The 22,673-nt window shown below is 37.3% G+C and overlaps 1 protein-coding gene across 2 annotated transcripts; it reads left to right on the forward strand.

Moving 5' to 3' along the window:
• The first annotated feature begins 568 nt into the window (after positions 1-568).
• On the forward strand, positions 569-22,193 carry LOC127410059 (synaptotagmin-like protein 3). Of its 2 annotated transcripts, none has more exons than XM_051645083.1 (16): positions 569-607; positions 5,076-5,262; positions 5,578-5,793; positions 5,923-5,990; positions 7,247-7,301; positions 7,441-7,507; positions 7,602-7,674; positions 7,903-8,027; positions 9,584-9,715; positions 9,997-10,169; positions 10,615-10,714; positions 10,900-11,070; positions 16,916-17,027; positions 17,270-17,360; positions 21,071-21,267; positions 21,772-22,193. In XM_051645083.1, exons 2-16 carry the CDS (start codon positions 5,114-5,116, stop codon positions 21,864-21,866), a joined length of 1,824 nt encoding a protein of 607 aa, XP_051501043.1. In that variant the 5' UTR covers positions 569-607; positions 5,076-5,113; the 3' UTR covers positions 21,867-22,193. The 2 variants fall into 2 exon arrangements, with proteins under 2 accessions (XP_051501043.1, XP_051501044.1); XM_051645084.1 differs by having other exon boundaries at positions 16,919-17,027.
• Positions 22,194-22,673: the final 480 nt, after the last annotated feature.

The raw sequence follows: 22,673 nt of genomic DNA on the forward strand, positions 1-22,673 counted from the left end.
ATTGTGCTAGTGTGGTTTTATTGTGTTGACTTGTTTACTCAACAGCAATTAAAAAAACATATGATGATGACAATGATATTGGAATTTGTTTGGTAGATAAAATTCACAAAATGTATTTTAATTTAAGATACTTTCGAACCAGGTGTTTAAAACCAGGATACAAATCCACTGCTGGAGAAAACATTATTTTGACTCAAAACATTATAGTTGATGAGGTGTAACCCTTGTGACTGCGTTCCCATGTGGCAACAAGCCTCAGTTTAAGTGTTGGTGAGAATAAAATTCTAACCTGCTTTCATATGCATTGCCTCCCTGATCACTGCAACAGAGCCCACTCTGTACACTTACATGTAAATTAAAAATTGTTTGAACAAGGTTTTTCACTATCAGGTTTTCTGTCTCTACACGTCAGTGATACTTACTGATGTTGCACACAGCAGTATTAAAATGTTTCAAACTAAGATTATGCTGGTTCATTTTAGATTCTCAGTCCTGTGCCATCATCATCTACATACAGGAAGGAAGTGGAAGGTGACGCACAGATCTCTCTCTTTAAATAGAGTCAAGATTTTAACTCTCTGAGCTCTCACATGAAACTGGCAGAAAGGTAAGTGTATCTGCATGCAGTATTTCAGAATGTCACATTGTATGTTTTTCCTCTTAGTAGTCATAGGAAAAGTGGAATGTGGTAAATTGAGAAGAAAAGATGGACAACAAGGTGTGCATGGATATGAATGAACTTGCAACTGGGAATATCTGTTATTAGAGTTAATATTGTGTTATTAGTCCTTTGAGCTCAGCACCAGTGAATATACTGTAGGTCATATTGGCAGAGAAATACTAAAAGTAATGATGTTAACCATACAGTTGGGTACAAAAGTCGGAGACCACTAATGAAAATGCATCTATTATGCATATTAATATATACAGTATATATACAGTATACACATATACGTTAGATTACTCAAGGTCAGTAACATATTCTAAATACTTTGGATTCTTCAGCAGTGGTACTTTTTTCACTTGTTTTGACTATAAAAACTTTGCCAGTACAGTAAGACAAAATACACGTTAAAAATACATTCTCTGAAAAACCTAAATATCTTATGCAGTGTTGTTTCTAAAACAAGATACATCTAATTGATCTTGTTTTAAGGATTTTTAGATATTTTTACAGGAAAACAATACAAAAATTATTATCAAGAATACGATTTTTGCCCTAATATCAAAGGTCTTACTAGAAAAAAATAAATTATGATCTAACGTGAATTTTCTTGATAAAAAATATGATCGTGCCTGGTTGCATGTGCATGTAAAATGGCTAGAAATAGCATTTTAGATTAGCGTAAAGCTGACAATTTACACAAGGTTTATTTCTGTTTCTTCTGCTCCAAACTTACTTCAAACGTACTTCTCTGTCTGCTCGTATGAATGTCACACATCATAAGAAAGTGTTTCTCCGCTGTTCAAATGCACTTTTGATCGTGTCATTTATATGTATAAATGTTTTCCATCTGAAAGGACTAAATATTAAATGAAACAAATGACAATAAAATTTAAAGTAATCTCTTCAGTAATCAAAATACTTTTTGAATGTAACTGTATTCTAAATACCAATGAATTAAATTGTGACTGTAGTGGAGTACAGTTACTTATATTTTGTATTTTATATACATAATCCCTTTACATGTATTTCGTTACTCCCCAACCCAGTATATATATATATATATATATATATATATATATATATAAACTCAGCAAAAACAAAGAAACGTCCTTTTTTCAGGACACTGTATTTTAAAGATAATTTTGTAAAAATCCAAATAACTTTACAGATCTTTATTGTAAAGGGTTTAAACTATGTTTTCCATGCTTGTTCAATGAACCATAAACAATTAATGAACATGCACCTGTGGAACGGTTGTTAAGACACTACCAGCTTACCAATGTCCGTACTGTGAGATGCCTAAGACAGTGCTACAGGGAGACAGGAAGGACAGCTGATCATCCTCGCAGTGGCAGACAATGTGTAATAACACCTGCACAGGATCGGTACATCCAAATATCACACCTGCAGGACAGGTACAGGATGGCAACAACAACTGCCCGAGTTACACCAGGAATGCACAATCCCTCCATCAGTGCTCAGACTGTCCGCAATAGGCTGAGAGAGGCTGGACTGAGGGCTTGTAGGCCTGTTGTAAGGCAGGTCCTTACCAGATATCACTGGCAACAATGTCGCCTACGGGCACAAACCCACCTTCGCTGGACCAAACAGTACTGGCAAAAAGTGCTCTTCACTGACGTGTCGTGGTTTTGTCTCACCAGGGGTGATGGTCGGACTCGCGATTATCATCGAAGGAATGAACGTTACACCGAGGCCTGTACTCTTGATCAGGATCGATTTGGAGGTGGAGGGTCCGTCATGGTCTGGGGCAGTGTGTCTCAGCATCATCGGACTGAGCTTGTTGTCATTGCAAGCAATCTCAACGCTGTGCGTTACAGGGAAGATATCCTCCTCCCTCATGGTACCCTTCCTGCAGGCTCATCCTGACATGACCCTCCAGCATGACAATGCCACCAGCCATACTGCTCGTTCTGTGCATGATTTTCTGCAAGACAGGAATGTCAGTGTTCTGCCATGACCAGCAAAGAGCTCAGATCTCAATCCCATTGAGCACTGGGACCTGTTGGTCTGGGACCTGTTGGATCGGAGGGTGAGGGCTAGGGCCATTCCCCTGAGAAATGTCCAGGAACTTGCAAGTGCCTTGGTGGAAGAGTGGGGTAACATCTCACAGCAAGAACTGGCAAATCTGGTGCAGTCCATGAGGAGGAAATGCACTGCAGTACTTAATGCAGCTGGTGGTCACACCAGATAATGACTGTAATATATATATATATATATATATATATATATATATAAAATGACAAACTGTATTATCAGAGTGACAAATTGAGTGAAAATTGAATATAACATTTTTCATAATTTTTACATTTTCAAGTATTTGGTATCTGCCATTTTTGCTTTAATGACAACATCCCCGCAAACACAGAATGGTCCTTCAATGTTAGAGTATTGTTCCATATTGTATTTGAACCAGATCCTAACATTCTGGGAACATTCTCTTTAGGTTCTATTTTTTATTCCTATAAACTAACGTGCCCAGAACATTGCATGGAGGTTTTTGTGTGATAACCTAAAAGGAACTTGTGCAAAATTTATTATAATGGTTATGGTTAGGTTTTATTTTTACAACCATGACCTAACCTTCCCAGAATGTTGAAGAGTTGATATTGTATTTAACTTAAATGATTAATTAAACAATGGATCAGAACATGACAATGAATTGTAGATTTATCATTGACATACAGCAAGGATAGGATATCGGAATATAGAGGTTAGGAAAACGTTATGGAAAAGCTCTCCAAACCTACAAGAAACGTTCTATTTAAAAAAAAAAAAAAAAAAAAAAAAAGAAAAGAAATGAAAGAAAAAACTTTCCTGGCTAACCAAAAGAGAACGTTAAAATGTTAATTCTGGGAACCAAAACCTAAAGTCCCCGAAATGTTCTGTTAGCTGGGATGCACTCGAGCTGTCATGGACAAAATCTGATTACGCATGTTATCCCAGCAATCTGAGAATGATCCAAAGGGCATCATGAGTGCTTAAAAAAGCAAGGAATCTGATTTTTAACATGACCAATGCCACAAATTTCCTTATATGATAAGTGAAATGGTGCATAATCTTAAATATTTCTTTTTAACTTTATGTCTTAACATTTTATTGCTTTGCATTTTTCAAAATATTAAAACTTTCTGTTTATTTCCAGTTTTAAATTAGATTTTGAATCCCAGATTTTCAATATTTTGCATACTCCATTCCTGGGTTTAAATATTCTCTGCACAAGTAGCAATAGTCAGTACATTTGCTAGAGAGAGTCAGATTTTAGTGATCTGATGCATGTTGCACCAGTAAAAGCACTGGATCTGTCACTGTACTGCACTGTAGCTCAGTTCAGTGGGTTTTTTCTTCTAATGTTTAACATGCATCTGTTTAGCTTAGAGTGAATCTAACACATGCATGTCTCAAAGATTTCTCAAACAGGCACTCCTAAAACATTTTAATCTCTTCAGTTTGAACCTCTGGTTTGTCATCGCTTCTCACAACTGTACCAAAAAGACATGTGGCATTTGTTATGTAAGCTTTTCCTGGAAATGTGTCTTGTGCAGCAAAAGCCCCTCACAGTGAGTTGTCAGGGCCAGCCATTGTGGGTTCCCACAAAACCCAATTGGTGCATGACAGTGCAATACACTAGAGAACATTGCAGTGACTTCACGTAAATGATCTCATAAAGAACGTGGGAAATGACTGCAAACTCTTCCTACACTCCTCTGAATTCCAATCAGGCCTACTGACATACTTTAACCAATAGTTTTTCAGATGAACAGGTTGACATCATTTCAAAAAAGACCTTCTTTGTTTGGCTAGTTGCTCCACATCTGTACCTTATGTTGTCTAATGCACCGTAACACCAGTTAATACAAAGATTTTTGAGACGTCAGATGTCTTAATTAGAATTATTACTTATTTATTTTATCTTTCATGTGAACATACTGTACAGTCTTGTGCAAGTTGGGTTCTCTATATATTGAAGCTCATATTATAACCTATGCATTGAGCTTAAAGAGATAATAAAGTGGTTAGTGGGTTACCTATATTGCTTGTGTGTTTAAAGGGATAGTTCACCCAAAAAATGAAAATTCTGATTTCATTTACTCACCATCATGTTATACTTTCATGTTCATCTTTCTTCTGTGGAGCACAAAAGGAGATATTTGGCACAGTGACACCCTCAGTCACTATTTACTTTCATTGTATGTAAAAAGATCCAATTAAAGTGAATGGTGACTGAGGCTAAAATTCAGCCATAATCATGATGGTAACTTTTAAGTTCCATGGAAGAAAGCGAGTAAATGATGACAGAAGATTCAATTTTGGGTGAATTATCCCTTTAAATAAGGGAAACAAAACACAATTACATCTTGGTAATTTAACAATTTTCCATAAATAACAGAATCTAAGGAGAGTGTGATCTTCCGAACTGAAGAGGAAATGAAATTAGAAAAGGAAAACTGGGAAAGCAGGCAACATGAATCCTACATTATGGATCTGGGGTTGTTCCAGGCTCTGGAGAGAGAAAGAGTCCTGGAGGTTCTTCAGAAAGACAAAGCGCTTCGAACTATTGAAGCTGGCAGAATCAGGTACCAAAATGTTTTAAAACAAACCCGTTGAGTAGTAAAGATCATTTGCAACCTTATTTTGCTGTTATAGGCTAAATAATTTAATTAGCTTCCCATTGGATCTCTTCCTGTGGCGTGCAGTGGAGTAGACACCTTTTGAAGCTCTATATCTAATTTACATTCAGTTCTTCATATACATTGATAATTTTATCACAGTGATATAGATAAAGATAAAGCCGAACTAAGCCAATAATGCTGATGAAGGAGTCGGGAAAAAACACAATGCAAACTATAATTACGGTGCTAAATTGCTTCCCATTGACAATTTTTTGTTAGGAGGCTGAGGACAGAGTTGCAAGAGATCTGTCACCAGGGTGCCAAGACATTTACGCATCAGTATGGTCAGAGATCATGTGCACGATGTCAGCGACTTTTAGGAAAGTTTTGGGACTGTGGATTTGTGTGCTGTGGATGTAGTCACCGCATCTGTAACAGGTGTCGGGTTGTCAGGTCTGCACGGGAATGGAAGTGCACAATGTGTCATGCGTACAGGTAAAGGCATGCCTATATGATTAGTTTATATTCTTGCAACTTAATTTATGAATGATTTGAGATATGTGCTTTGTACTTTTTTGGTCTTTCAAAATGAAATAAAATAAAAAACTGCTGTTTGGTTTGCAGGGAATTTAAGATCAAATCTGGGGAATGGTTTCTGGAACAGCAAGAAAAGAAATTTCCATATGCTAAAGGTTTGTTTGCTCTAATCATCAAATGATGATTAGGATCAGTTCTTGTGGACACATAGTTATTGTGTTGCATATATTTACACATAAACATTACTCATCTGCACTATAGCCTAAATATAAATATCCCAGATCATATTTAACACTACATGTACAGTATACTCCACATTTGTTTTGTTGGTTTAAATTAATCCAACTGTGGACATTGGTTCGGCACAATGAAAATGAGTTTCTTTGATATGAAATGAAAATGTTGGCTCTGCTTAAATACTTTGTGTAGCAAAAACCTGAACTGAGTTAACCTAACTTAAATGTTATCTATTCAAATAACTCTGTTGAACCTTGCAGCTTGTTGCTAGCAAACCAGAAACACGTTAACAGATTAAATACACTTTTTGTACTGTTTAACAAGTATGGTGCTGCTAAGAGTTTACCAATAATTAACCAGCCATTATTCTGATTATCTCTCAGTATGTACTTCACAGGAAAAGCAATATAAACTGAAGTTCAACAGTAATGTACAAAACCTCAACCTAACCATTAGCTCCACTCTTCACCGCAATGGTGACAATTTCAACATGACAAAAAGTCATCTAAAACAAATTCAACATGACAAAAACTCATCTAAATCCCGACATAACAGAGCATTAAACACTAACAAGCCACCTACTGGTTTCATTTAGAATAGAAATACATTAAAATAACACTTAATTTTAAAATTTACTCTCCCAATCCAGTCCCACACAAAGCATGCTGGGACCTGGAAATCCCCTACCTGGTTTCAGCAATACATTGATGCAACAAATATTATTCACATAGTCCCAACACAATTGGATTAAGTGAACATAGATGGATTTTATACAATTAAATTAAGTTGAGACCAAATGCTAAAGAATTGTTGGATTAGCTCATTTTAAATAGGTTAATTGAGCAAGCAGTTAAAATCATGTTGAGTGAACACCATCCATTAAAAGTCTGAATCCATTTGAACATTTCATGATCATATCACTTTTTGATGACTGTGTTGAATATCACTCTGACTTTACACAATATAATTATGTCCTCATCTCAAACATAAATGTATTAAGTTGTTTTCAAGTGTACTGGTTTAGTATTTTCAATAGAGCTGCTTTCCCTTTTTTTTTTAGTGTGCACACACGTTCATACTACAGTTTCGAAACGACTTATATGAACAAAACATGAAAATCTGGCCAAAATAAAAGTTCATATTAGTACATTAATGTAGCTGTTTTATTTTGTAGAAAACAGACACGAGACCACAGGAGACAAAATATTACAGTCTTATCAACGGCTCAGGTTGGAGACCATTTTCTAAAAGCTATTAAATAAGCTTTAAGAAAGTATTATAATAACCAATATAATAAACACACACGTTATTACAATTCTTGTGAATTTTTTATAAAACATGTATTATTTGTTTTACTTTATATTGCAGTTTCATTGCAGTCGTTCCACCAACACCACCTCCATTTTATGAAGCTGCATCGTTTAACAGATCACAGGTAAAGAGGATCATGTTTGTTTGTCCATTTATTTCTTGTTTGTATTTTTCCTCATCACCTAATATTTATGCATTTGCCGTGTTTTTGTACCTAGGACCTCAAAAAATCTAAACCTTTTACTAAATCCATGGAGAACTTAATGGTGTCTGTGAGTGCTCACATAAAAAGTAAGGCAATAATACTAGAAACAATTCTATGTGAATTGTGAACACTCAGATATTACCAAGAGATACATAACTGAATTAGAACTGTATAGCTATTTTCAGTGTATATGTTGATTTAAAAGTGACGTGTAGTTGTAAGCACAGAATGTTAGCAGTAGTGCAGAAATCAGCCATTCCTGCATATGTTTACAACAGTCTGATTCTAAATATTTGGTCTGTTCCTGATGCTAGAGCTCTCCAAATCTCAGAATGATTTGAGTGTGGAAGCAGGTCACCTGACTGTTGATCATGGGCTAGCGCAGGGCTTCGGCCGGTGCAAGAGCCAGTCAGAGGGTGCCATTGACAGAGCCTACAATGTAAGAGCTGGCCATTTTCTATCTGTCTGGATTCAGAGGTTATTCATTCTATAAACTGTGCATTTAATGTTGTAAGCATGCTCTTAAAGGGATAGGTCACCCAAAAATGAAAATCCTATCATCATTGACTTTCTTCCATGTTAAGCAGAATGTTCACTCTCAGTTACCATTTACTTTCTTTGTATAGAAAAATATGCGATGAAAGTGAATAGTGACTAGTGACTAAGGCTGTCAGCCCGTAACATTATCTGTAAATTTTGGGTGAATTATCGCTTTAACAAGCTTCATACCCTGTCCTATGAACAACCCTGTGTTCATCTGTGGCAACAATTCTGACTAAATAACTTTTGCATGCATGGAAGGTGTTGCCTAGTCTCAACAGTGACACAGCTGTTGTTTTTCCAGACACCCATGAGCCCCTTTCACACAGCATTTTACAGAACATTTACTGGAATTTTTATGTTTGAGGTCATGTGTGATTTTATTCTGGCAATTTCCCTCAATGAGAAGTTCTATCATATGTACCTATAAATGTCCATTTTGATGGTATGTATGAACAGCACATGTGGTACATTTAACCAGTAAAGGCAACCCAACGATTTTCCTGTAATTTACCTGGTTGCATGTGTGAAAGGGGCAATGGTGTATATTTTTTAATGGGTTTAGAAAGGGAAGGGTTTCTGTTTGAAAGGCTCAGAGACTGTGCTACTACACTAAATATGTAATTAAAAGGCCGCACAAGCATGCTTTCTGCAGAGAAAATTAATGTGTCATAGATGAATGGTGTTCTAAATATGTGGCTATGAGAATGAATTTAGAAGTCAGTGGTTTGTATGATCAGCTGCATCAATGAACCCATGTGATGATGTGTGGGTGGGTATTGTCCTTCATTGCTGTTGATGTGTGAATGGAGATCTAAATTTGAGGCTGAGCAAAGGCATTGGTAACACTTTACATTACTGTTCCCTTTATTAATTGATTATAACTGGGTTTATTAATGAATAATAATTAATTTACAAATGTGTTATAATTCATTGATATAAAGTTATTACAACATGCATAAAAAGGTTGACTTGTGTAATACCTGCCAAACAGCTAGCACTGTTACTCACATGTTATAACTGCTTAATAACACCTATTCAATATTAATAGCCTATAAAAATGCACCTTAATGTAAAGTGGACACATATGAAGGAGTTACCAACATTAGAAATCTATGTACATAATGTTCAGTATGATTTATTGGTCATCAAGCCTTTCTTTTGATATCAACTTTACAAAGAAAGTGACAACACAGGTGAGTCAAGACATTAAAATGTTCTCTTGAATGAGAAAGTACCCACCCTTAATACCAGCTATTTCTGATTAGGAATAGCAAACCAGATTTGACTTAAAAAATTGGGAATGACAATTAGTAATCGTTATCTCCTATGTTCAAATTGTTTTTATATAAGCCCCAAGGTTTCTCCTGATTCATTTTAGAACTAAGAATGCCATTGACTAGATACTTGCTCTGCTAGAAGTGGGATGTCCTAACTGATATCGTCCTTTCACAGCTGTGCAAAGCTCCAAGTCTACCCAATCTATCCCAAAACACCAGAGACACAGAGCAGTACGGTTCAGCAAATACAGTCTGCCTAACAGATGACAATGTTTCATACACATCTGCATACAGTGATGAGCAAAGGGTGTGTATTTACACAGCATTTAATCAATTTTCAGTTTAATCAGATAACCGTTACTTGCATAACTTGCAGGAAACAGAAAGCACAAGGTTTGCTGATGTCTGAAAGTGTTACTGATAAGACATTGATATAGATTAGATAACACTTGCAGGCTTGCAATTATTAGTGTTTGTCCTATTGATTCCCTGTCTTTAGCTTTAGAAATCAATATAAGATTTTTAAAAATTATAATGATGAATGAACATGAATTTTATAAAAAAAAAAAAAATGTTTTTCTTCTGCAGGACAGCAACAGCAGCACAGTAATGGATGATGAGACCTTTGAAAACACTCGTGTAACTGGAGAAATAGAGATTGACATTGCATACAACAACAGGACGTCCTGCTTGGAGATAACTATCAAAGCCTGCAAAAATTTGATTTTTGGCGATATGACGAAGAAGAAGAAATGTCATCCGTAAGTTGTTTTGGTAAAGTGTTGGCTCTTTTTAATATAAGGAAAGTGAATAGGAACCGGGGCTGTCAAGCTCCAAAAATAACAAAAAAGCACCATAAAAATATCATAAAGGTGGTCCATACGGCTTGAATATACTACATACTGTAAGTCATGTGGACCACATTTATGATGCTTGTATGATAATTATTGCCATTTTGGAGTTTGACAGCCCCAGTTCACTAATATTACATAGGAAAGAGTAGCCTTCAAAAATCTAAATTTTTTGTTCTATGGAATAAAAAATAAAAAAAAACAGAAAATCATGGTTTTGGAACAATATGTTGGTGAGTAAATAATGACAGAAATGTTGCCATATTCTGTAAATGTTGCTAAATGTGAGAATGTTATTGCTACAGCATCTGAGGTTTTTGGACTCCACTATATGTCATTTATTTCTGAAACACAGTTACGTGAAGGTCCGTTTACTCCCGAAGAAACATCAGAATAACAAGATGAAGACGACAGTCAAGAGAGGAAATAACCCGATTTACAATGAAACATTCACGGTGAGTATTAACAAACAAAAGTCACTGTTGATGATAGAGTTTACAACTCAAAACCAACCATTTTGGTCATCAATTGGTCTGCAGTAAAATAAATAGTAAGAGTATATGAACAGATGGAGGTGATGAGTGTTCAACATCAGAAGTTGTCATTATGCAGGTAAAGTGTGTGTGTGTTGTGTTTGCAGTGTGTTGTTGTTCGTGAGCAGCTGGTCAGCAGTGTAGTTCAGGCCTCAGTGTGGCACACCAGAGGACTCAAGAGGAAGGTGTTTCTGGGTGAGACACTCATCCATCTGGCAGACTGGTGTCTGGAGCGCTCAGGTACTCAGCGCTCTGTCTGGTGCAAACTTGGTCCAAAGGTAAGACAATCAAACCAATCTGACCTCATTATAGCAAACTCTTAAGCATTCAGCCAGTCCTTGAGGTCAGGTTAAGTAGACATGAAACGTCTTGGTTATGTATGTAACCTCAGTTCCCTGAGATGAAGGGAACGAGACATTGTGTCACTAAGCTGACGCTATGGGGAGTGTCCTTCTACACAACCTAGCTGAGACCTTTCTATAATAACACCAGTATTGGCTATGGTGTTTAAGCCCCGGCATTTTAGGCGCGAATCTGACCAGTATGAAAGTAGGTGCACAAAAAACATTCCTCAGAAGTTTCTGACTAAGGGATGAAGAGCGCATCGCTCGCAACACAAAAAACCATGAGTCCGTAGTGCAGCCAGCTTACGCAATGTCTCGTTCTCTTCATCTCAGGGAACCGAGGTTACATACGTAACCGAGACGTTCCCTTACGATTCAGTACACTTGACAATCTATCACCAAGCTGACGCTATGGGGAACAGATTCCCATCACGCCACACTACATGACATAACCTTCCCAGAGAGGAAACATGACGCTACAGTCCTGCAGGACAGTGACCGACATGAGTATGCCGCAGTCCCATGGGACGGCGACCGACATGAGTATGCCGCAAGTGAATGACCCTCATGGTGAGCCAGGAGGGGAACACTCAGAATATATATATGAACTATGGTCATATAGTATGATGAAAGCTTATTTGTAATAAAAGTGCCTGTGACTTACATTGGTCTGAATGCAGGCGGTTGTGTAAAAAGACAGGGAGCCCATACTTAAAAAGAAGGGCATAAGTATATGTTTGGCCAGTGAAATAGCAAGTGCTCTAGACAGAGATGACTTGCTATGAGAGAGACGTTACGTCTAGGTTATAAAAACTTGTGAATGTGTTTTGAGAAGACCATCCTGCTGCAAAACATATGTCTTAAAAGGACACACCATTTGTCCATGCCCATGAAGAGGCCATGCCCCTATTTGAGTGTACTTTAACACCAATTGGGCAATTCGCACCCTGCGACTCGTAAACCAGAGCAATCATGTCAATAATCCAGTGAGAAAGTCTTTGCTTGGAGATGGACATTCCTTTTGTGCGTCCTCTATAGCACACAAAAAGCTGGTCAGACAGTCTGAATTGGCGGGTGTGCTCAACATATGTGTGTAGCGCTCGCAAAGGGCATAACAAATGCAAGGACTGTTCCACATCCGAATTAAATGGAGGGAAAAAGGCTTGACGGTGAACCACCTACGCTCTGAAGGGTGTAGTTAGAACCTTAGGCACATAGCCTTTCCTGGGTTTGACGGTGATTTTTGAAAGACCCAGACCAAACTCCAGACTTCAATTGTCCATTACCGACTTGCTTGCAAATTACCGACTCATTTTACTGAGGCCCAAGCCAGCAGTAATTCAGTCTTAAGAGAAAGCACACACAATTCAACATAGTCCAGAGGCTCGAAAGGGAGGTCCCACGAGCACATTTAAGACCAAAGTTAGGTCCCAAGTTGGGACTGTAGCCGGGTGAGGGGGATTTAGCCACCTTGCCCCCTTAAGGAATTTTATGGTTAAATCATGTTTGCCTATAGAGGTGGCGGCTTCAGGTGTGTGATACGCAGATATAGTAGCCACATAAACTTTGAACATTGACGGAGTGAGCCCAGCGTCCAATCGCTCTTAAAGAAATGTACGAATTTCAGGTATGGGGCAGTTCACTGGGTCTTTGCCATTTGAAAAGCATCAATAAGTGAACACATTCCATTTCAGTGCATAGAGAGAAGGTCTCTCCTCAGCGGTATCTCCCATGGAGGCCTGTCCAGTATTTCTACCATCTCCAGAAACCAGGAATGATTGGGCCATTTCATCCACTGTTTCAATGTCCACTCAGACTTTGCTGATGACAGAATGAAGGAGGTGCACTGGGGGAAATGCATACTTGCGTTTCGCCGGCCATACGTGGGCCAGTGCGTCCTGGCGACTTATATATGCCACTACTGTTGTGTTGTCCGAATGAATCAGAAAGTGGGGATTCACGATGTCGGAATGAAAAGCTCTCAAAGCTAGAAAGACAGCCAGTAGCTCTAGGTGGTTGCCATGCCATGCCCTTTTCGCACCTGTCCAGGTGTCGAAAGTCAGGCATCCAACACACACCATGCCCCAACCTGCATCTGTTGTCAGCACTTTCCTTCTGAAAATTGTACCCAGCATGACACCCTGTTGGTAGAAGACGGCGTTGTCCATGGTGCTAGAGCAGCTAGACAGCGGCAAGTCACCACGATGCACATGCGCCCGAGCCAGTACTGGAGTGGTCTCATGTGTAACAGACCTAACGGTATGATGGTGGATGCTGCCATAAAGCCCAGCATTCTCTGAAATGACTTCAGTGGTAATGTTTTTCCAATTTTAACTGAGACAGACACCGAAGAATGGTCTGTACGCACTCGTTTGTGAGGTGTGCATGCATGCTCATGAAGTCGAGACGAACTTCTAAAAAGGAGATTTACTGGCTGAGTAAAAGTGTACTTTTTGCCCAGTTGACATTAGACCAGATTTTCCATATGGCAAAGCAGCAAGTTACTGTGTTCACTCAGTAGTGCCTCTGATTGGCTAGTAATAACCAATCGCCGAGGTAATTCAAAACACACACACCATTCATTTTCAATGGGGCGAACACCGCATCGATACATTTCATGAACGTGCAGGGAGCCAGAGACAAACTGAAACGGAGGACTTTAAATTGATACGCAGGTGTATTAAAGCCACCTGTAATGCGGTGCAATTGGTACATGAAGTACGTGTCCTTCAGATTGACTGATGCAAACCAGTCCTGAGGACAGATGTGCGATAAGATCTGTTTCTGGGTTATCATTTTGAATGGGTGCGTCGCAAGCATACGAATCAAGCGTCTTAAAACTAGAATGGGCCGAAGCTCGCTGTCCTTCTCCAGAACAAGGAAAAAACAGTTGTAAATCCCGCTGTGTGTGTCGCAGTCTGGAACAGTCTCTATTACATTTTTTGCGAGGAGACTGTGAATCTCTGCACGCAACATCGGCACATCCTGTGGTTGGATCACAGATTGCAAAGCGCCGGTGAAGCGAGGTGGCCGGCGTACAAACTGAATCGTATGAGTGTGCTCACTCGTTTTAAACACCCAGTCTGACACGCCTGTGAGGGCTTGCCACGCATTTGCGCAGCGGGACAGCAGGCTTATTGATTTATCTGAAACAACCACTATTGCGTTCTTTGCGAGAAGATTGTGTATTTTGGCTCGTAACACCGTCACATCTTCGGACAGAACCGTGGAAGACAGAACACCATTGAAATGTGGTGGCCGACATGCAAATTTGATTGTATAACCATGTTTGATCATTTTTAGCACTCAGTCGGTAATGCCTGTAAGGGCTCGCCACGCATCCGCGTAATGGGACAGAGGGCAATTTGGTTTGTTCATTGTATGATATAATGTGCCGCTCACCATTGGGAAGTGTTGTGCATAATGTGTGGGCTTTGAAGTGTGAAAGCTCTTTATTGAAAAAGTGTGAGCGTCTCGTGCATGTGTAACTAGCGCTGTACTATTTTTTGCATTCTTTATTGCATGTGATTGTGAGACACAGAAGCAACATATTGAGCAACATTTTGAGCAACAATATTCCTTTCCCGACAAACAGCAGTGGGGAAGAGGGAAACAGCATTGTGTGTCAGGAGTGCTTTTGCTGCACGGGAGGGTATTTCCCCTCAGCGCGGGGCTTGCGCTGAGGCGGCTGCCTTCGTTTGGGCCATGGCTTGCGTGGCTTTACCGGTGGCTCGGCAGCGACATTTGCCGTGCTGGTTGTGATGAAGCACTGCTCCGTTTTGGCATAAAATGTCTCATAGCCTGTGAGTGTTGCTGAGTCGTGACGTAGCGCTCAGAAAATCTATCCACAGAGCTGCCAAAAAGGCCGCTGGAGACACCGGTGCATCAAATAGAGCATCTTTTTCCGCATCACGCATTTCCGTGAGGGTCACCCAGATAACGCTCCAAAACCACCAAGTTGCTCATTGACTTGCCAATGGCCTGTGCAGTGACTTTTGTGGCTCGTAGCGCTAAGTCTGTAGCAGTGCAGAGCTCTTTGAACATCGCATGCCAGGATTTTGTCAGTTCGTTATGAACTTCTGAATAGAATGGGGCAGATCTGCGGAAAGCGGTCGCATGACGGCATCTGGACTGCAAGAACCATTCATCAAGGCAAGATTTTTCAGGTTCCTCTGAAGGAGGACAGCCCTTGAAAGGATGCAAAGCATCTCCTTGTGCAGATGGGGATTGAGGGGCTTGCGGGGCATGTGCCGGCACGAGGTCCACATCAAATTCATCCTGCTCAACCTGATCCCTCAGGAGTCACAGAAGAGGCGGGTAGGAAGGCGTGGGAGGCTGAATCGTCCCTCAGAATGAGGGCAATTCACGAGCGAAGCGTCTTGAGACTCATGCCCTCACAGTGAGGGCAGTCTGTCTCTATGAGAGCTGTCTCTGCGTGGGCGTGGCCCAGACAGTGAATGCAGCTCTCACGCTAATCTGATGGCAGGATGTGTCCCTCGCATAAGGAACACTTACAGAACATCTTTAAAAAGACTTGAACACTTAAGCAGCTCTTTTAGTTATATATACTGTATATATATATATATATATATATATATATATATATATATATATATATATATATATATATATATATATATTTACTGCCCCTGACAACCGTTGTCACCGCCATCATCCACTGAGGGAATTTTTGACAGTGAGTGGAGAGAGAGAGAGTCACCCTCACGCTGAAGCAGTATCAGGTCAAATTAATTAACAAAATATGCCAAACGTCTTGTGAAATAAGGAATCATCCCATAATTAAGGGAAAAAATTGCGTTCCGTATGAAATCCATGCACGATGCCATTTGCCCCATATTTTAGCGTCACACACCCAAACTGCTGAGAATGTTTCACAAATAATCAAAGTAATCAAAGTAATCAAAACAAGCAAGTACAACCCCCCCATTATTTAACCATGATCAATGGAAACATGCAAATGCTTCACTCCGCAAAAATCAAAAATAAATAAAATAAAACAAAAATAAATTAAATTAAATTGGAAAACAAGGAAATAATTGTCTGAAATTAAGTACCAGCACACTGGTAGACCTAAATAATAGGAACGCATTCAGTTCAGGTTAAGTAAATAAAATAAAATAAAATAAAATAAAATAAAATAAAATAAAATACAATTAAATTAAATTAAATTAAATTAAATTGGGACACCAGGAAATAATTGTCTGAAATTAAATTAGCACAATGGTACACCTAAATAATAGGAGTGCAAGCAGTTCAGGTTAAACAGACATGAAACCAATTATTATGGGATAAAATGAGCAATTATTCTGAACAAGCAAAGTTAAGTTAATTGTTATAAACAATGCTACTAGAAATTTGTTTAATTGCTGATAAGTGAGCGAGTAGCTTCTTGAGATACCACTGAGATGTATGAAAAAAATAAAATTAAATAAATAAATCAAATAAAATAGATAAACCAGGAAACAATTGTCTGAAATTAAATTAGCACACTGGTAGACCTAATTAACTGAAATGCATAGAGTAAAGTAATGTGTTTTACGCAAAAACATGAAAGGAAGTAAGACAAGTAACCAAGGAAGAAACAGATCAACACAATCTTATCTGAAAAACACAAATCATCTTGCTTCTGTATCATCCACGTTTTGCATGTTTTGGAGTATAATTTCTGCTGATGTGAAAATAATACATAGTTTTATGCATGTTAAAAGAGTAAAGGAAAAATTACTGAAGTTGATTGACTGTCTTTCTTCTTTCATAGCAGGAACATCCACATGGGGGCAATGCAGAGCTGTACATTACAGAGTTGATGCTTAAAGCACAATTAAAGTTCCTGCCACAGAAATCACCACAGACTCACCCACATACAGATGGTATGAGAGCAATACTCTTTTAATCACTCTTACTCTGTCATTTAAAGTCAGCCTAAAATAGCAACCCATTTTTTCAAAATCACATGAAAACAAACAGCTGTGAATGATATAGATGACTGAAAGATAACTTCTTATGATGTTAATATTTCAGCACTCAATACAAATACTTGTTCAAATGTATTTATGCAGGAATGCTTATTAAACCTACAAAAAAAAAAAGCTTTTTATTTATCTCTGTACAGATATTTTATTGGGCACACACGGACAGCTCATTGTTGTCATCACTGGCCTACCAAAGCTGCACTCCATGTCAAAAACAGCCTACATTGAGGGGTGAGTGTACATTACAAATCCCACATTGAGTCCAAATTTGGGATTCAAAATCTGATTTAAACCTGGAAATAAACAGAAAGTTTTAGGATTTGTAAAAAATTTAATACAATTAAACATAATGACATAAAATGTATAAATATCTGCAGTGCACTATTTTAGGTCACTAATCAAATAAGCAAATTTGTGACATTGTTATGTTGTTAATATAATTTGTAATAATAATAATAATAAATGCAAATTCTCTTAAAGTAGAAAAATGCAAAATAGAAGCATTTTTACTAGTGCATTAAGACTTTTGAACCCCACACTATGGGAAATGGGAAATCTCCAGAAAGACATACATATAAGGTTGTGTGTGAGCAGGTTTAGCTATCATTAATAATTGTTAAAATATACCCCAGAAGAATAGAAATAAGTCCAAAACACAATGTGTCCCACAAAAGGAGAATGCTTTATAAAAGGATAAAATGAGTCTTTAATTCATATTTATAAATGTACAAAACTGTTAAAGTATGTATTTAAAGTTTGAGTTAGTATAGCACATATAAATAGCTAAAATCAACAACAATGGATGTGAATCTGTATGTGAAGGATATATAGGCCTAGTAGTAGTGGGTCACAACCTAAAAATGGATCACAGGTCTGTTCGGCCAGCAGGGAAAAACAATGCTAAATGCTAACCAAACTAACCATACACTGTAATCTTGGTTAGCAAGATTAGAAAACGCTTCCCATATTTCTTGTTGACATAAAAGGTTGTACATTCAATCAAACTGTTCAGTATTTTGGCAAAATTCATGTCACTTTGTACACTACATACCAAAATAAGTTAACTTTACACAATTGATTGAGTAAACTCATTCTCTCAATTAAATTGAGTACTGCCGTCTCCAAATCTTGTGTAATTTGGTTCACTTAACTTTGTGTTCAAATAGAATGAACTTAACTATTTATGTAAAGGTAACTAGATGCAAGTAGACTAAACTCAGATTTGCTATTTAAACATTGTTGTTTTTACTTAGTAATTTTAATAGCATTGACTCAAATTTAGAACATACAATAACACAGCTTGAATAAAGATGATTATAAATGATTTTAGGTGAATCATGAAATATATATATATATATATTTTTTTTCCACAGGCATGCATATATGCCTGTACTTCAGTTGCATAGTCACAAGGAGAACTAAGATAGTGTTAACAAGGACACTGATAACTCTAATGGTGACATCACATTAAACAACTATTTGCAACAAAAAACACAATTAATACTGCAAAGCTTAAACCTCTATGAATTCTTGATAACAACTATTTAAATTCCTCCATACGTTCCCTTTGACCAAGAAAACATAATTAAATAATTCAAGTGCAAGGAATTATGGGTATTCCCTATACCCTCAATTTTGTACTCAGTCATCTCAGTTATTAACACTTAAAATCTTAAGTCAATGAATATTTAAGATTTAAGTTCTAGAAACATAGATATGTGAGTTATGAGCCCAAAACGTGACATTTCAAGTAATGTTTATTTAAGACAACTTGATTTTTCCAGTAATGACAACAATAGGGTTTATAGTGCACTGAAGAAATGATTTGTTGGATTTACTTAAAATATATACAGTATGTAGCATTTCTGCATTACATTTTTTAAGTAAACTCAATTTATGGTAATTTTATGTCAGTGTATCTAGAAAACCTTTGTTAGATATGCACAAATGTAACAGTTCATTCATAAACTATTATAAGCTAAAAACATCAGCAACACACATTCACATGTACAAGAAAGAAATACATAGATCAATCAGGATACAAGTTGACCACTAATGAAACACTAATCACCCTAATGGTGACTTTACACGAAACAACTAATTAAAGTAAAACAACATTAATAATACTAAAAAGAGCTAAATCTCTATCAATTCTTAATAACAACTAATTAAATGTCCCAATAAGTTCCTTTTGCCCAAACAAATGTGCTTAAATTATTCAAGCGCAAAGGCTTATGGGTATTCCCCACAACCTCAGTTCTGTACTTGATGGTTTGAGTTAGTAGTATTTAAAACATAATTTTAAGATTTTTAAGCCAAAGAAGTTCAAGGAACTCACACTTATTTTTTTGCTGTATGTATCACTCTAAGTTCAACTTATAATTGAAATTTTGTGTTGTACACATTAAAGGTGCTGTAAGTGATTTTAGCCGTTCTACTTCCACGAGACTGAGCCGTTTCATTAGCCACACCCCTCTTTCCAAAACCCGCACTCCAAAGATACCAAATGAGCTTTATTGAGACTGACATCATGCAGAAACGGTTGTTAAAAATAACAGCAGCAAAATAGCACCCTCAACTGACAACTGTTATGAACAACATGGCTTAAAAATGCCAGTAAGTCTCAATAATTGAGAGGGATCTGTCTGACACACCCACTACAAGTTACGCCCCCCTCCCCCCCAAGAAATAACCAGTGAAATACTGAAGTCTTAGAACAGTTGGATGCCACATTCATACACTGTTTGTTGTGTTTATTTAAAGTCCCGCAGCAACCATACACCTACACCTGTCCATAACTATGAACTTAACCATAAAGATTTGAAAAATGAAAAGTTTGTAAAATAATTAAATATACCGCAAATTAAAAGTTCTTTTGAATTCAATCATACCACCATATCACTAGGTGGTGACAGTGAGGAGAAATTTAATGAAATTGAAGAGGAGAAGAAGCTAGCGGTATGCTAAGCTAATAGGCTAACCAAAACAGAACAGAACATTTTTATCTACCATTTATATCTTTTTTATTATTGAACAAGCAGAAATTGTACAAACACCTTCAGCAACAGAGTAAAGAGCACTTCCACAAAATTTCACATTAAACAAGTAAGTTCAGTTTAACATTTATATCTTCCGTTTAATAATATGATATGTGACATAATTTAAAAGTTATTCTTTGTCATATTTAAAGAGTTAAGAGAAAATGAATCATACAGCGATTTCATAGGATTTTAAAAGTTCTTGTAGCCAATAGAATCGATTAATGAGCCAAGGTGGGCGTTACGTGTAGTGGGCGTGAAGAGGGTGTTCCTTGTAGTCTTGCAGGATGCAGACACGGAGAAATTGGATGCAACTACAACATAATGAGAACATGCAAAATGATTGACAGGTTGAAAGTGTCATTGTCCGTGGTCGGCAAACACATTTTTGTTCGCTGTTTACAGAGTCTAGAGCTTTCACAGAGACCAACAAAAACATTTTTTTTTTCAGTGTAGAAACTAGCCAGATTAGACTGATGCCAACATGCGCATGCCCTCTTCCTCGAAAACCATGAACAAAACTATGCAGGGTAAAAGAAATATAACCCAGACTACATTAAATACGGGTTATGTTTGGTACCGTGTTGGGTCGCCACTGCAATATCTGGGTCTTGAAGCAAAACCATTTGAGAACCATTGATATAGAGTTTGTGTCCATGGCTTCATGGTTTACTTCATGCCTTAATTGCTTTTTAATTAATAATCTGACTAAACTATTGGCTACAGTGATGGTTCTGGCTTCTATGGCACCCTGGGCGAACCCCCCCTTCAGCACCCCACCCTAAAAACTCGTGCCGCCCCGGGCGGCTGCCCATGTCGCCCATGCCTAAATCCGCCACTGAATTCAACTAAATGGCACATTAATGGCAGTCAGTTGTATTAATTGGGGTATTGGCTTGCCAGGATCCTGTGCCTTCCTGGAGACAGAGAACTGGTGCAGAGGACTCAAGAGCTGAAGAAGGCGGCCAGTACCCTCCAGATGAACTTCAGCAGATTCACCCATCAGGAACTCCAGCAGGCCACACTGATGCTCAGTCTGTGGGAGAAAACCAGCTTGAGTCTCACTAATTGCTTGGTGAGATCAGCACGGCTGGGAGGAGGTGAGCTCTATACAGTATATTCACAGACACAGAACATTCGCAGATTCACAGAACACACATTAATGGTGCTGTAAGATATTTATTTAACACCAGACAGATATCACTGTGTCAATTAGATATGCCCTGTTCTTCTATTTGATTCTATTTAAGAAAAGCAATGTTTGGAGTCTAAAATGTATATTTTGTGTTTACACACTATAGCTGAAGATACTGTACAAATAACCATCTTAAGACAAATGTTTTTGTGAAACATCTTATGTGCCCAAGACTTTTGCACAGTACTGTATGTTAAATACAAATATTAAATGTTATATCATTAAATATATTAAAGATAAATGTTTGAATTTGTCTTTGAAATTCAACTATCAACTAATCAACTATTTAATAATAATCGATTATTAAAAATAATCTGTCTCACCAGAAACACCTATTTTTGGGGTGAACTGTTTGAAAGAATATGGGCTTGTATGATGTCACTCACAACCTCTCTGCCTATTTCGGCAGGATCATCATGGCATCGTCTCCAGCAGATGCCCGGAGTGTGGCATGACTTCGTTCTTCCACTGCATTCAAGCGTCAATATAAACATGTGCTCATAACTGAATAATGTGGATCTTTTCCATCAACTCAAAGGTTCTGGCAAGCTGCAGTTGTGCTTATAAACTCACTTAAAACTGAAAATGGCTAAAAAATATCCTATCACAGAAAATAATGCCCAGCTTTTCCCTAAACCAACTGGACTGAGTGCCTCATGGCCTGTAGCCCAGACACTCAGTGAACAATGTCATTTTATTTTCAATAATTAATAAAGATTCACCCAGATCTGTTCATCATAAATCTTTATTTGTAATATAATAAACACCTTTTCTTTTGAGAAAATAAATAAATCCAGAAATTGTGACCTTCATGATACTTGGGATATTATTTATAATAGCAACTCTTTTCTTATATATATATATATATATATATATATATATATATATATATATATATATATACTCAAAAAGATTTATCCTATTTTTTAGATTAACGCTTTTTAATTTCATAAAAGTCCATCAAATTGAATTGAGTAATGTTTAACAACATTAATAAAACTTAAAATATTTAAGTCAATTTAATTTTATCGAATTTTATGAAAATGAAATGTGTAAATCTTAAAATAATTTTTTGAGTGTGTGTGTGTGTGTGTATATATATATATATATATATATATATATATATATATATATATATATATATATACAGTATATATACAGTATATATATACACACACACACACCCTGGGTTGACTTGTTCAGTGTTTAAACTCTTTATACTTTGGGTTAATAATCCACACTGTATACCTTTGTCACCACAATTTGGCTTCATAACCCAAGGTTAAAAGTGGTGCTAACCCCTTTTAAAAT

Source organism: Myxocyprinus asiaticus, chromosome 19 (genome assembly GCF_019703515.2).
Source record: "Myxocyprinus asiaticus isolate MX2 ecotype Aquarium Trade chromosome 19, UBuf_Myxa_2, whole genome shotgun sequence".
Taxonomy (NCBI): Eukaryota; Metazoa; Chordata; class Actinopteri; order Cypriniformes; family Catostomidae; genus Myxocyprinus; species Myxocyprinus asiaticus.